Consider the following 14,098-nt stretch of genomic DNA (forward strand, 5'->3'; position numbering starts at 1 on the left):
CGCTGTGTCTCTCTCTGTCAAATAAATAAAATCTTTAAAAAACAAACAAACAAAAACTTAATGATGTATTGTATGGTGACTAACATAACATAATGAAATTAAATTGAAAAATATATAAAATTAATTGAGAAAGGATCTGAGTGGACATTTCTCCAAAGACCTAAATGGCCAACAGGTATATGAAACGATGCTCAAAGTCATCAGGAAATCATCAGGAAATTGCAAATCAAAACCACAATGAGTTATCACTTCCCATCTGTAAGTATGGTTGTTATATATATATGAAAAGAAAAAAATCCAAAAACAAGACAAAAAGACAGCAAGTGCTGATGAAGATGTGGAGAAATTTAAACCTTTGAGAATGCAAAAAGGCCACAGCTGCTATGGAAAACAGTATGGAGATTCCTCAAAACACTTAAAAGTAGAACCACCGGGCGCCTGGGTGGCTCAGTTGGTTAAGCGACTGCCTTTGGCTCAGGTCATGATCCTGGAGTCCCGGGATCGAGTCCCACATCGGGCTCCCTGCTCGGCGGGGACTCTGCTTCTCCCTCTGATCCTCCCCCCTCTCATGAGCTCTCTCTCTCTCAAATAAATAAATAAAATCTTAAAAAAAAAAAAAAAGACCTTTCCTGTCGGGGCACCTGGGTGGCTGAGTCGGTTAAGCGACTGCCTTCAGCTCAGGTCATGATCCTGGAGTCCCGGGATCGAGTCCTGCATCAGGCTCCCTGCTCAGCGGAGAGTCTGCTTCTCCCTCTAACCCTCCCCCCTCTCATGTACGCTCTCTCTCAAATAAATAAATAAAATCTTAAAAAAAAAAAATAGGGACGCCTGGGTGGCTCAGTCGGTTAAGCGTCTGCCTTCAGCTCAGGTCATGATCCCAGGGTCCTGGGATCGAGTCCCGCATGGGGCTCCCTGCTCGGTGGGGAATCTGCTTCTCCCTCTGACCCTCCTCCCTCTCGTGCTCTCTGTCTCTCATTCTCTCTCTCACAAATAAATAAAATCTTTTAAAAAAAAAAATAGAACCACCGTATAATCCAGCAATCCCACTTCCAGGGGATTCTTTCAGAAGAATTGAAATCAGAATCTCGAAGCGGTATTAGCACTCCCATGTTCACTGCAGCAGTATTAAAAATAGCCAAGCCCTGTAAACAACCTAAATGCCCACCAATGAATGAATGGGTCAAGTTAATGTGGTATATCCACACAATAGAATATTATTTAGCCTTAAAAAAAAAAAAAGAGGGAAATCCTGCAATATGCAACAACAGGACCTTGAGGACACCATGCTAAGTGAAATAAGCCAATCCTAGAAGGACAAATACTGCATAATTCTGCTGATAGGAGACATCTAAAATAGTCAAACTCCTAGAAGCAGAGAGTAGAATGGTGGTGCTCAGGGGTGAGCTGAAGGAGGGATGAGGAGTTGCTAATCAACAGGTGTAAAGTCTCCATTATGCAAGATAAGTTCTAGAGATCTGCTATACGAACTGTATCGTACACTTAGAACTATGTTAAAGGATAGATCTCATGTTCTCTATTCTCACCATAATTGATAAAAATTTAAAACTTAATGGGGCACCTGGGTGGCTCAGTCCATTGAGTGTTTGATTCTTGATTTTGGCTCAGGTCAGGATCTCCTCGTTGTGAGATTGAGCCCCACATCAGTCTCCATGCTCAGCGTGGAGCCTGCTTAAGATTCTCTCTCTCCTTCTCCCCCTCCACTCATTTATGCTCTTAAAAATTATATAAATAGGAGCAAATCAGAGAATCAGATCTGAGGTCTAATTGTATTAGCCAAATCCTTGGCTAATATAGGAGACTTCGTGCTCACCTGTAAAATGATAGCCTTCCACCTATGAGGATAATACAATGCAGGGGAATGCTGAGGTGCTCAAGGAGCTGCTCAACCTCCCAGTGCAGTGATTTACAAACCCAATCATGTTCCTAGAATTCCTAGTTAACTTGGAGTTACTATATACAAACACACTGTCTAAATCTGAAAAGCAATTATATCAAACAATTGTCTAGACTGACTGTCATCAACCTCCATTTCTTTTCCATAAGCCTTAAAATATAGGGGAAATAAAATGCTGACCGAGTCAGTTCGTTGCAGAAAAGAAAAATAGTTGCGGGCTGTATACTCTTCCCATCCTGCTGAACCCTATGGGAATCCTGAGGTTCTCTGCCTGAGTGTTATCACTGTGGTGCACCCTCACGGATTAAACCTCCCCTGCCCCTCACCATATCCCTCTCTTTTTATACCTGGAGGCTGAGGTGCTCTTCTTGGTCTTCTTCGTTGTGCAGGCTGAACCACTTGGCTTTTCCCTTGCAGTGGCTGGGAGCTAGGCGGAATTTGGCCAGTTTGCTGGGTCTGCATGTTTTGGGGAATAGTCACAAAGAGTGGTGTTAATGGTGTTTATTCATCACCCAAAAATTACTTGCCTGCCATGTGCTAGGCACTATCAGGGCATGAAGCATATTCCCTTGTAAAGGCTCACATGCCAGTAATAGAAAAAAAAATGACTTATTTAGCTTTCACATGTTAATTGCCAGGGAAATGAAGAAAAATAGAAGTATAGAAAATTGGGTGTAATTGGGAAGGTGGGGTGTGAAGGGGGCTGGTTAAGTTAATGGAGGATGAAGCAGAGCCTCAGCAAGTTGAGACTGAATCGAAGACTTGAAGGAGAGTCACAAGGTTACACAAGCCACAGGTAGAGGAAAAAAAGAGCAACATTTCTAAGGCAGAAATATCCAAGGAAGGACAAGATGGCCACTGTGGCTGGAGCAAGGGAAGAGAAGCAAGAGAAGTCAGAGAGGTTGTGGGAGGGAAGCCATTTTGAACAATGTGCCTCTGACTAAGAAAACAGGAACCCGTAGAGGGGAGGGTGTTGGGCGGAGGAGATGCACTGGCCGATTTATTGGGCTCTGTGCTGGGAAACATGAGGGAAAGACCAAGACAAAAGCAAGAAGACCAGTTAGGAGGCCATTTGCCGTGTCCAGCAAGGGATGCTCGTGGTTTGGACCAAAGAGTGGTAACAGAGGTGGTGAGACATTGTCCGATACCAGATTTTTTTTTTTTTAATTGGGAGACAACAGCATTCCCTGGTTGTTTATGTGAAAGGTTTGAGAGGAGTCCAAGATGGATCCAAAGACTTGGCCCCAGCAACTGGAAGAATGGGGCTTCTTCCAATGAAGTGAGTGGGACATGTCTGGGAGAGCACATCAGGAATGGAGATATCTGTGGGCCGTCAGCTGCTTGTTTTGAAGTCACTCCCAAAGAGGAGTCACTGGCTAGGGCCAAGATATTCAGAAACATTTGCATCCACTCAGGTTCACATATGCAAATGGTTGCATATGTGAAAACACGTGAGAGGCAAGCAGTAGAGGAAAACAAAGCATCCGGCATAAAGGAGACTGAACAGGACTGAGCTCACCGGTGGCGCGGCGACTCCAGGTGGCACGGGCTGGCAGGGCGCCCATCCATGGGCTCTGCCTCGGGCTCGGGTCCTGGCTCGGCCTGACATTGCTGTCCTGAAGGTGAGGACCCTGAAGGGGACAAGCCCTGGAAGAGCACGGTTCTGTTAGACATCTTTGTGTAACTAGTTGCCTGGTAACTTTCTACAAACGAGGGCTTTAAAGAAAGCGTCAGGTACTAAATACGCAGGTTTTCCGCTCACACCAACAAGACTGATAACTCTGAAGTTGTCAGAGAAGTGTCCTGGAGTAAAAGACAGGAACCTGGTAAAATATTCTTAAAAACTTAAGAAAAACTGTTGACTAGGATTCTTTTCCCCACACAAAGTGACAGGACACCATGGGTTATGGTGCTTGCTTGTAGAATTCAGGTGTGCACAGAATTCTCACCTACGATGTATCCCCATGGCACAGTGAGGAGCCCAGGTGTCCCCTGGACACTCGCCCCACCACACACACACAGGCACACACACCCTGGAGCTACTGCAACCCGAACGGGTCTTCCGGACTCTGCTGACACAACTCACCTTCCTCCTCAAGAATTAGGCTCCTCTGTGGGTGATGTACCCACTCCCTGTGGCCGGGGGTTCCTCTCCTCCAGCCCCACAGCGTCTGAGTACTGAAATCGTGGGGTCAGAGGGGCTAAAGCCTTTTCTCTCCGAAAGCGTTAGCCTTTTCCAGGACTGGCTCTGTACCCTGCTGTGGTCACCAAGTGGATGTAGGACTAGCTTAGCTGCCTTGCAGGATGCTCCTGCAATCAGCAAGACTGATGCCTGCCCAGTACCCACCCTCATTTCAATTTCAACCCTGCTGGCCCAACCCCTTCCGGCACCACCTCCATCCTGCCCCAAATGAGGCCAACCTTGATGTTCACCTGGCAGGTTTACAGGTGGTCTGAATTTCAGTGGGATGGAAGTGGGCGATTCTGCCTGCTCTCTTGCCCACCTTACCTCACCCATCAACCATCCCTGGATTAACCTGCCAGGTGACTTTAGGAAACATGTGCACTTGGGAGTTCCAGAAACTTAGGCCCTTACCACTTAATATTTTAACCAACTCCCTGCTGTTGCCAATACAACTAAATTGCAATCACTGTGACTATCCTTGGACCCAAACCTAGGCTCCTCCATCATCGTCTCCTTGGCCTAGATCCCTACAAGCGGATTTGCAGTGATGTGTCAGTTTCTAAGTATGGGGAGTCATTTTTTTAAAATGGTGTTTGTTGTGTCAGGGTTTTTTTGTTGATTGTCTCCATGTTTCTGGCATTCTGTGATTTTGCTACTTGAAACATTTTTAGGGGTGCCTGGGTCATTCATTTGATTGAGGGTCTGCCTTCGGCTCAGGTTTTAATCCCGGGGTCCTGGGATTGAGCCCCTCATTGGGCTCCCTGCTCCAGCGGACAGACTGCTTCTCCCTCTCTCTCTGCCACTCCCCCTGCTTGTGCTCTCTCTCTCTGTCAAATAAATAAATAAGATCTTTAAAAAAATTTTTAATCAGCAATTCTTTAATTTTTATAATTGCATTGTTTTGCATTAAATCCTTGATGCACACACTGTGTACCCATTTTATTTTTAATTTTTTAATTTTCATTAAAATAAATAGCATACAGTGTTATATTAGTTTCCACTGGACACCTATTTTTTTTTTTTGTATAACACCCAGTGCTCCATGCAGAACGTGCCCTCCTCAATACCCACCACCAGGCTAACCCATCCTCCCACCCCCCTCCCCTCTAGAACCCTCAGTTTGTTTTTCAGAGTCCATCGTCTCTCATGGTTCGTCTACCCCTCCGATTTCCCCCCGCTTTATTCTTCCCCTCCCGCTACCTTCTTCTTCTTCTTTTTTTTTTTCCTTAACATATATTGCATTATTTGTTTCAGAGGTACAGATCTGAGATTCAACAGTCTTGCACAATTCACAGCGCTTACCAGAGCACATACCCTCCCCAGTGTCCATCACCCAGTCACCCCATCCCTCCCACCCCACCCCCCACTCCAGCAACCCTCAGTTTGTTTCCTGCGATTAAGAATTCCTCATATCAGTGAGGTCATATGATACATGTCTTTCTCTGTTTGACTTATTTCGCTCAGCATAATACCCTCCAGTTCCATCCACGTCGTTGCAAATGGCAAGATCTCATTCCTTTTGATGGCTGCATAATATTCCATTGTATATATATACCACATCTTCTTTATCCATTCATCTGTCGATGGACATCTGGGCTCTTTCCACAGTTTGGCTATTGTGGGTATTGCTGCTATAAACATCGGGGTGCACATACTCCTTCGGATCCCTACTTTTGTATCTTGGGGGTAAATACCCAGTAGTACTGGATACCTATTTTAATTAAAAGACTTTTTCTTGACACTTTTTCTTGAATAATCCTAACCTTACCCACTGCTTTGAAGTCCCACCATAATTTTGTAGAAACCTATGTGTTCCCTTAGCTCTCGTTCCAAACTCAATTCTGCACTGTCTGGTGTGCCAGTTATCCAGTGTCTTGTTTGCAATATCTTGAAAATATTCTAAAGACTAGAAAAGCCTAAATTGGCGAAACACTTGAAAATCCCTAGCTATTTTTCAAATGAATTATAGTCATTGCATTAAGTTCCAGAACATAATAGATTCCAATGTCCTGTTAATTTGAGGTTGGATTGAATTTAGACATTGATTTACTTCTGAGTTGCAGAGCCCTCACTGAGATTTTCCCGGAAAATCCTTATGTTCATAAATGATACCAAGGAAGACGTCTGTGGGTGTCCAGGCTGCTGTGTAGATGGCACCATAGAAACTGGCCCAGGTGCCTTCTAGAGAGTGGCCATGCCTAGTGCGTGTTCTGGTTTATTTAAGAGTCTGGTTTGGGGCGCCTGGGTGGCTCAGTCGTTAAGCGTCTGCCTTCGGCTCAGGCCATGGTCCCAGGGTCCTGGGATCGAGCCCCGCATCGGGCTCCCTGCTCCGCAGGGAGCCTGCTTCTCCCTCTCCCACTCCCCCTGCTATGTTCCCTCTCTCGCTGTCTCTCTCTGTGTCAAATAAATAAATAAAATCTAAAAAAAAAAAAAAAGAGTCTGGTTTGTCTGGAGGAGAGCAACCCGGGTGAGAGGGTATAGGGAGAAGAGAAGGGAATCAGAGGAGAAAATTCTGGAACATTGAATCGGATGAGACACTTCCAGACATCACTTGTGGACTCAGTGTGTGCCCTGCCCTGAGTCCAGCCCAGTCCTCAGATATAGCAGACTCTTAGTAAATATTTCCTGAACCTGCATGAAGCACACCTGAAATGCATCTTTCAGTAAGTACCTACCTCTTCGTGGCACATGGGACTCTTTCCAGTAGGTCTTCTTTCATGCCTTTCAAAGACATTGTACCACTTTCTGCCCACTTGTGCTACAGGTCATGCACTGGATTTGTTCCTGAGTGCCACGGAGTCTACATCATCACTCATGGTTGGTCTTTCACCAGCAGAATGTAAGGGCCTCGAGGGAAGGGACTTGGTCTTTTCTTTCCCTGCTCCTTCTCCAGTAGATATAATAGTGCCTGGCCAAGACTATGTGTTCAATTCACATGTCAAAAGAGAATAGATGGATGTATGAATGATTCAATTTAATGATGAATCCAATAGGAAATCTGACTGATTTATAACTCTTAGAAACAACCCCAAGTGCCAGAGAGTTGATGTGATTATCATTAGGTTCTTGATGACTTGCAGGAATCTGCCAGTGTTCTTTCTGGGCAAAAAAAGGAGGGGAGGGGTGCCTGGGTGGCTCAGTCAGTTAAGCATCCAACTCTTGGTTTCCGCTGAGGTCCTGATCTCGGGATCGTGGGACCGGACCGAGCCCAGGGTCAAGCTCTGTGCTCAGCATGGAGTCTGCTTGAGATTCCCTCTCCCTCTGCCCCTCCCTCTGCTTGCTGGCTCTCTCTTTAAAATAAGTAAATAAATCTTTTTTTAAAAAGAGAGGGGAGGGCAGTGGGAGAGAAGGTGGTATTTAAGCTGGAAAATCGGGGATACACAGGCAAAAAAGCGATAGATAACTAAATGCAATTTGGAAAAATACTTTGTAAGTATCTTGGATCTACACATACATTTATGTATGTATGTATTTACACCTGCATGGAGAAAACACAATCATACACCAAAATAAACCTAACGAAAACCAGCCAATGGAAGAGGAGGATGAATCGGGAGGTGAAAAATATACATAGAATAAATAAAGAGGTGGTTCTTTAAGAAACCAAGAGAGTAGCCAAACCACTATGCACCCTAATTAAGACAAAAAGAAAGCACTGAGAACCTTTGAAAAGAGAATGAAGAAGTGATCGCAGAGAGGGAGAAGGGATGATAAGAGAATAATTAGCATGCCTCTGCAAATTAATAGAGAAACCTGGGTAAAAGGAATGGTATTCTACACCACCCTGAGTAAATTCACCTTGATCACTCTCTCTCTCTCCTGGCTTCATGTTCCCCTCCCCCAACTTGCCCCCAGGTCTCTGCTTCCAGGAGGGTAGATCTCATGCTAGATATTCCTACCCCAGCCAGTAAGTAAATAACCACAAAAGAACACAAGATCATTTCTGGAGGTGATGGATACATTTAATACCTTGGTTAATGTGATGGTATCACAGGTGTGTATGCATATGACCAAATTCATCAAGATGTATACAGTAAATGTGTGCAATTTGTTGTAAAAAGGGAGAGAGAGAAAGAGAATATAAAGTTAATGCATTTCAGTGAAGAATGTAACAGGATACTTTTGCTGTGCTTGAATTTTCCCTGCAAGTTTCAGATTGTATCAAAATTAAGTTACTTAAAATGTTTAAAGGGCTTAGAGGTGGTGAGTAAAGCTTATATCTATATCTATATCTATATATAGATATATATATATTGCATCGAATAAAAACAGAAGTATTTATTTGGGGTCTCAGAATTGCAGCTCCCGAAGCACAGATTTGGGCAGCAGCCCAAAAAATGTTGATGAGGACAACAAAAGGCAAGAAAAATGTAGTTTAAATTAAATCTCCTTACAGCTGGCAGTCCACTGATAGATACCTGAAATAGGCAGAACGTGACATTCCTCAAGGAGTTCATGACCACCTCAATGCCTTCCTGTTTATATTTCATTAGAGACTAAAAGTAACCTTGTCTTGACAATAGCTAAATCTTCAAGGTCCTGTAAGAGCCTGCTTTCCGCATACAGAAATTCCTTAGAAACCTATGTTATCTCTACCATCCCTCCCTCCACAAAACTTAAAATATCAGCCACCCCCCACACCTGTAGCTACAGCTCTTTCTACCAACAGGTCCTGTCCCTGTGCTATAATTAAATCACCCTTTTGCACAAAAATGTCTCAAGAATTCTTTCGTGAACTCACGAACCCAAAACTTCAAATCACATCATTTACATCAGTGTCCCCCCCCCCCACCCAGGAACAAAAGTAAAAGGTTTTTGTTTTGTTTTTAAGATTTTATTTATTTATTTGAGAGGGAGAGGATAATTAGGGGGAAGGGCAAAGGGAGAGGGAGAAGCAGACTCCCTGCTGAGCAAAGAGCCTCACGTGGGGCTCGCCATCCCAGGACCCTGGGATCATGACCTGAACTGAAGACACTCTTAATCGATTGAGCCACCCAGGCACCCCAAAAGTAAAAGGTTTTTTAAAGACAAAAGGGAAAGCTTGTATACGTTATTTACAAAGAATTCAGATTACAAGGATTGGTGTTGGTAGCAGAAAACTGATCTCGGCTGAACATAACTGGTTTTGAAGGCTATCCCTAAGCAAAGTCTCTTACTATAGAAAGTTCCAGGTGTTTGGGCTGGGTGCCTGGAATATTTGCAGTTTGGCCCAACTCAGACATTCACGGTTCTCCTACAGATGAAGATGTGCATAAGGCCCATCTCCTTACTGGCCTCTGGCTCCATTTTAAAACCCCTTGACATAAGTGACTATTTCATTTCACCTTTTACAATGTCATATATCGAAGAAGGTAATATTAAGAGCCCAGAAGTGAACCTTGGGCTTAGGTCAATGTTATGTTAAAAGCACCAAGGTCCCAGTAAAACTCCGAGGAGGAAAGTAAGAAGGAGGGATATGAATTGGTGGATCACCTGTACCTAAAAGTGTAAATAAAATGCCCATGATTCGTAAATGGAGAACTTGTTACCACCAGCTCATAGCTGAATACTGTCAAGCCCATCCTCTGTGCAGTTGAGCTTGCCCATGATAAGTGGGAGTTCTTTGGATTGCCGGAACCCACCTGTGTAGTAAATATTAAAGAGTTCTGTATTCCAAGAGGATGGCGGAAAACCCAAGCTCTGATTCAAATGCTATGGATGTGTTGGCAACTAAAACACACCCAGGCTGGAGGTTCTGAGAGAATTCTGTGCAGCTTCCTAAGACCACAGCTGGATTTTAGATTAGAATACTTCCTGACTCCAGGGCTGGATGTGACCTCTTAGGCATGCATGCTATTGGCATGAAGGACCTCAGATTATATGTAAGCATAAAGAAACTATTAGGTCTTGAGTGGTATTGAAAAGTCACTCTAGAAAGATGTGTGCAACAAAATTACTCTATAAAATGACATATGCTAAGAGTGGGGGTATTTCTGGGAGCATGCAAGCAGATCAAGTCTCTGCCTCTAGGACTGGTAGTAAAACAACCTGAGGACCTACCTCCATTGTAGAGCCAAATGTTCTGGATCTTTCCCCCACGGAATTAAAGATGCTTAGCTCTCTGAGGGAGTTGTCATATGGCAAGACTTCATATCAAAGCTCACTGCTATTTGTTCTGTGGATGGTGAGACTAGTTGATGAACATAAAGATAAGTGTTTGCAATGGGATAGGTGAAGAACAAGACATATGGTAGTACAGGAAGAGCATGGTTCTCCTCCAAAGAGTAGCATTTGAGTATTGAAAGATTCCTCAGGCATAAATAATGACCATACCATATGGTCAAACAAGCTCATGATAAACACGCTGGTATAATGTTGGGAATTCCATTTGAAAACCCCATGAGGCTTCTGAAACACAATGAATGTGGGCCACGAAATTGCCCGCCAGAATAATCTACCTGCCTAAGGCTGGGATGCCAAAGTGTGTGCCTTTGCTCAGCCCCTGGAGGTGGCCACTTGAGTGAGATGAATGGGCAGAGTGTGATCCAAGTCCTAAGACCTCTAAGGAGGAAGGAGTCTACCCTTGGGACCATAAGTATTGGCTCAGGATGTGGAGAAATCAGAACCCTTGTGCACTCTTGATGGGGATGTGAAGTGGTACACCAGCTGTGGAAAACAGTACGGAGGTTGTTCAAGAATTTGAAAATAGAACTACCATAGGATCTAGCAATCCTACTTCTGGGTATATATCCAGAAAGAATCGAAACCAGGATCTCAAAGAAGAGGTATCTGCACACCATGTTCATTGCAGCATTATTATTCCAACAGTCAAAAGATGGAAGCAAAGTGCATGTCTATCAACAGATGAATGGATAAAACAATGTAGTGTATACATACAATGTGCCCATCCTAATGGTTCTGAGTTGGTATTTCAATGTGGATTTGATTTGCAATTTTCCCTAATGGAGATGTTAAGCATCTTTTCATACGCTATTGGCTGTTTGTATATCTCCTTTGGCTCCACAAGCAGGGCTGTGGGTGGGGCTGGGTCAGAGGCTTTGACAAGCAGTGAGCCAACCTAAAAGCATCTCGTGGTGATTCTCACAACTTAGGGTCCATGACCACTGGACTTCTACTCTTTGAAGTAAAAGCCTGAAGATAGGAGTGCTTACCCCAAAGGGAAGGACCCAGGCACCAGTTTCAGGCCAGTGGGAATCAGATAAATTTGATCCCAAAGGATTTATGACATTCTTCAAAAAATGACATTATGCATTTCTCATGTTTGGGACTCACTCATTTGGGCATTCCCTGTACCAACAATGTTCTAGATACCCAGTAACATCTGTTGATTGAATGAAAGATAGAATTATGAGTCATAATTACCTTCTCTTCTTCCAGTTTTGTGACTCTTTGTTAGCATTCTATTCTTCCCATTTGAATTCAGGCTTTCATGATGTGGCTACAGAAGTTACACCATGGCTCATGGAACAGAACCAAATTGCAATGTATTTGTCTAGGCCACCCCGCCTCATGGCATTGACTTCCCACAGTCTCAGAATCCAATTCTGTCTCATGCTGGGAGAAAACATGTCTCCTGAGGGGTGTCCTTCATCTCCAATCAGCTGCACTCTGCATGAACACCATAAGAACCTGAGAGCCTCCTTCCCGTGAGGTCATGTGACCACAGACCCTGGCTCTTTAGGTAACTTGATTGGTGATATCCAAAGACAAAATTCATGGTGAACATTGTGTAATGTATGGAAGTGTTGAATTACTATGTTGTATATGTGAAACTAATGCAACATTGTATGTTGACTATACTTCAATTTTAAAAAATAATAAAACAAATTTCAGTCGAGTGAATTGGAAGATCTAAGTGGCCATATTAAGTGGTCCACAAATCGGGCAGCATCCTACCTAGCAAGTAGAGAAATGCTCCAAGGAGTTGTACAAAATGGCAAGTTTTTATAAGGAGGAGGGTGGGGTAAGAAGAAAAGATTGTTGCAGGCCAGGATATGTTCTTTTGGGGGGGAAGGGAATGGCAGGGTTTTTATCACGCATATTACCTCACTGACACTCATTGGGAAATTTCAGATTGACTTTTAAAAGGTTACGTGGTAGAAAGGTGAAAATTTGCCCATTATCCATGGACTTGAGTGTGGTCTCTGGGTAACTGTATTGCCTGTGCTGGGTGGGCTCTTTAGGACAGTTCAGAGGAACAAATCAATTTAGAAATGTAAGGGAAAATACAGGAAGAAGCTGATGATGGCCTTGAAGGAAAGAATATTTGGTTCCCATTTGGTCTTCATGTAGGGATTCTGTGTGCCTGGTGTGGGTTTATGTCTTTTAATGTCACTAAATCTAGCTTCTGACAAATCTGTTAGATTTATGGCTGAAACTTTATTTTTTTTTTTAAAGATTTTATTCATTTATTTGAGAAAGAGAGTGTGAGAGAGCACAAAGGTGGGGGAGGGCGTCAGAGGGAGAAGCAGACTCCCTGCCGAGCAGGGAGCCCGATGTGGAACTCAATCCAGGGACTCTGGGATCATGACCTGAGCTGAAGGCAGCCGCTTAACCGACTGAGCCACCCAGGTGCCCCTAACTGAAACTTTAAAATTTTACCTTCCCAACAGCCTGGATGAGTTGTTACATGTGAAATCCATCCTTTCATCTGTGTGTCTATTTGTCTGTCCATCCATCAACCATCCATGGATCTGTGTGTCAGCTGCTGAGGTGAGAGTTCCAGATGTCCCTTCCCTAGCCACGACTGTGTTCAACAAGTCAGTCTGGATTGATTGTGATTAAGCAATCCTACCTTCTCCCCCTATCTTATTTCTATTTTCCCCAAATATATCTTCTGTTCCCAGTAGGCAGATTCCTTCACTTTTACCCACATATACCAAGCTCCCCACATATACTGTACCCTATTTCTACCTCCTTGTGGACAGAAAAAAAGATTGCTTTTAAAGACTTATTTCTGCAGTCCCTGGGTGGCTCAGTTGGGTTAAGCATCTGCCTTTGGCTCAGGTCATGATCTCAGGGTCCTGGGATCGAGCCCTACATCGGGCTCTCTGCTTAGTGGGGAGTCTGCTTCTCCTTCTCACTCTCCCTTTGTGTTCTCTCTCACACTATCTCTCTCTCAAATAAATAAATAAAAATCTTTAAAAAAAAGATTTATTTCTAAAACATTTATTTCCTAGCTCACTTCCTTCATGACAATTTCTCCAGCAGCCACCTCCCACCTTAGTCTTTGTTTCTCTAATATTTTAAACGCCATGCACAACATTTAGCACTTCAGGACATGTTGTCTTGAACTGCACACTAACTGATTTGGTTTGGGTGGGTTGGGTTCTTTGACTTGAAGACAAGGTCAATGCCTTCTCCTTTTGATTTTTTATATCAGCAATCCACAGTAAGACTGGCCTATAGTTCTCCTTTCTTCTACTTAGTCTTTATCTGATTTTGGTATTAAGATCACAGAGTTCTCATAGAATGGATTGGAAAGTAGCCCCTTTTACTATTTCATGGAAATACTTCAATAAGATTGGAATGATATCTCCATTGAAATTTTGGTATTTAGCCAGTAATACCAATAGGACCTGTTGTATGTGTGTGTGTGTGTGTGTGAGAGAGAGAGAGAGAGAGACAGACAGACAGACAGACAGATGGATGGACGGATGGACAGAGACAGAGGGAAGCTTTTAAACTATGATTAAATTTATTCAATGGCTATAAAACTAGAGTTTACATTTCTCCACAAATCAGTCTTGGAAAGTTATGTTTTTCTAGGATTTTATACATTTGGTACACATTTTTCAAATGTATTACATAAATTTGTTCATAAGATCCATTTGTTATCTTTTCTATCTCTGCTCTATCTATAGTTACGTCTTCTTTTTAATTCTTAATATAATTTTTTGTGATTTCTTTTTTCCTTAATAAATCTCATTGAAGACTTAATCTGGGGACACCTGGGTGGCTCAGTTGGTTAAGCATCGGCCTTTGCCCCAGGTCATGAT

General features: G+C 43.3%; 1 protein-coding gene across 1 annotated transcript in view; it reads right to left on the reverse strand.

Moving 5' to 3' along the window:
* Window positions 1-3,484, reverse strand: part of PIWIL3 (piwi like RNA-mediated gene silencing 3) — a 30,050-nt gene extending 26,566 nt beyond the window's left edge. The window contains exons 1-3 of the mRNA XM_064577695.1: window positions 3,435-3,484; window positions 2,263-2,371; window positions 1,832-1,853 (exon numbers count right to left, since the gene is read on the reverse strand). Coding sequence (XP_064433765.1) covers window positions 1,832-1,853; window positions 2,263-2,371; window positions 3,435-3,484 — 181 coding nt within the window. The remainder of the gene's footprint in view (window positions 1-1,831; window positions 1,854-2,262; window positions 2,372-3,434) is intronic.
* Window positions 3,485-14,098: the final 10,614 nt, after the last annotated feature.

Source organism: Mirounga angustirostris, unplaced genomic scaffold (genome assembly GCF_029215605.1).
Source record: "Mirounga angustirostris isolate CCGP_5_RB_7025 unplaced genomic scaffold, mMirAng1.0.hap1 SCAF_14, whole genome shotgun sequence".
Classification (NCBI taxonomy): Eukaryota; Metazoa; Chordata; class Mammalia; order Carnivora; family Phocidae; genus Mirounga; species Mirounga angustirostris.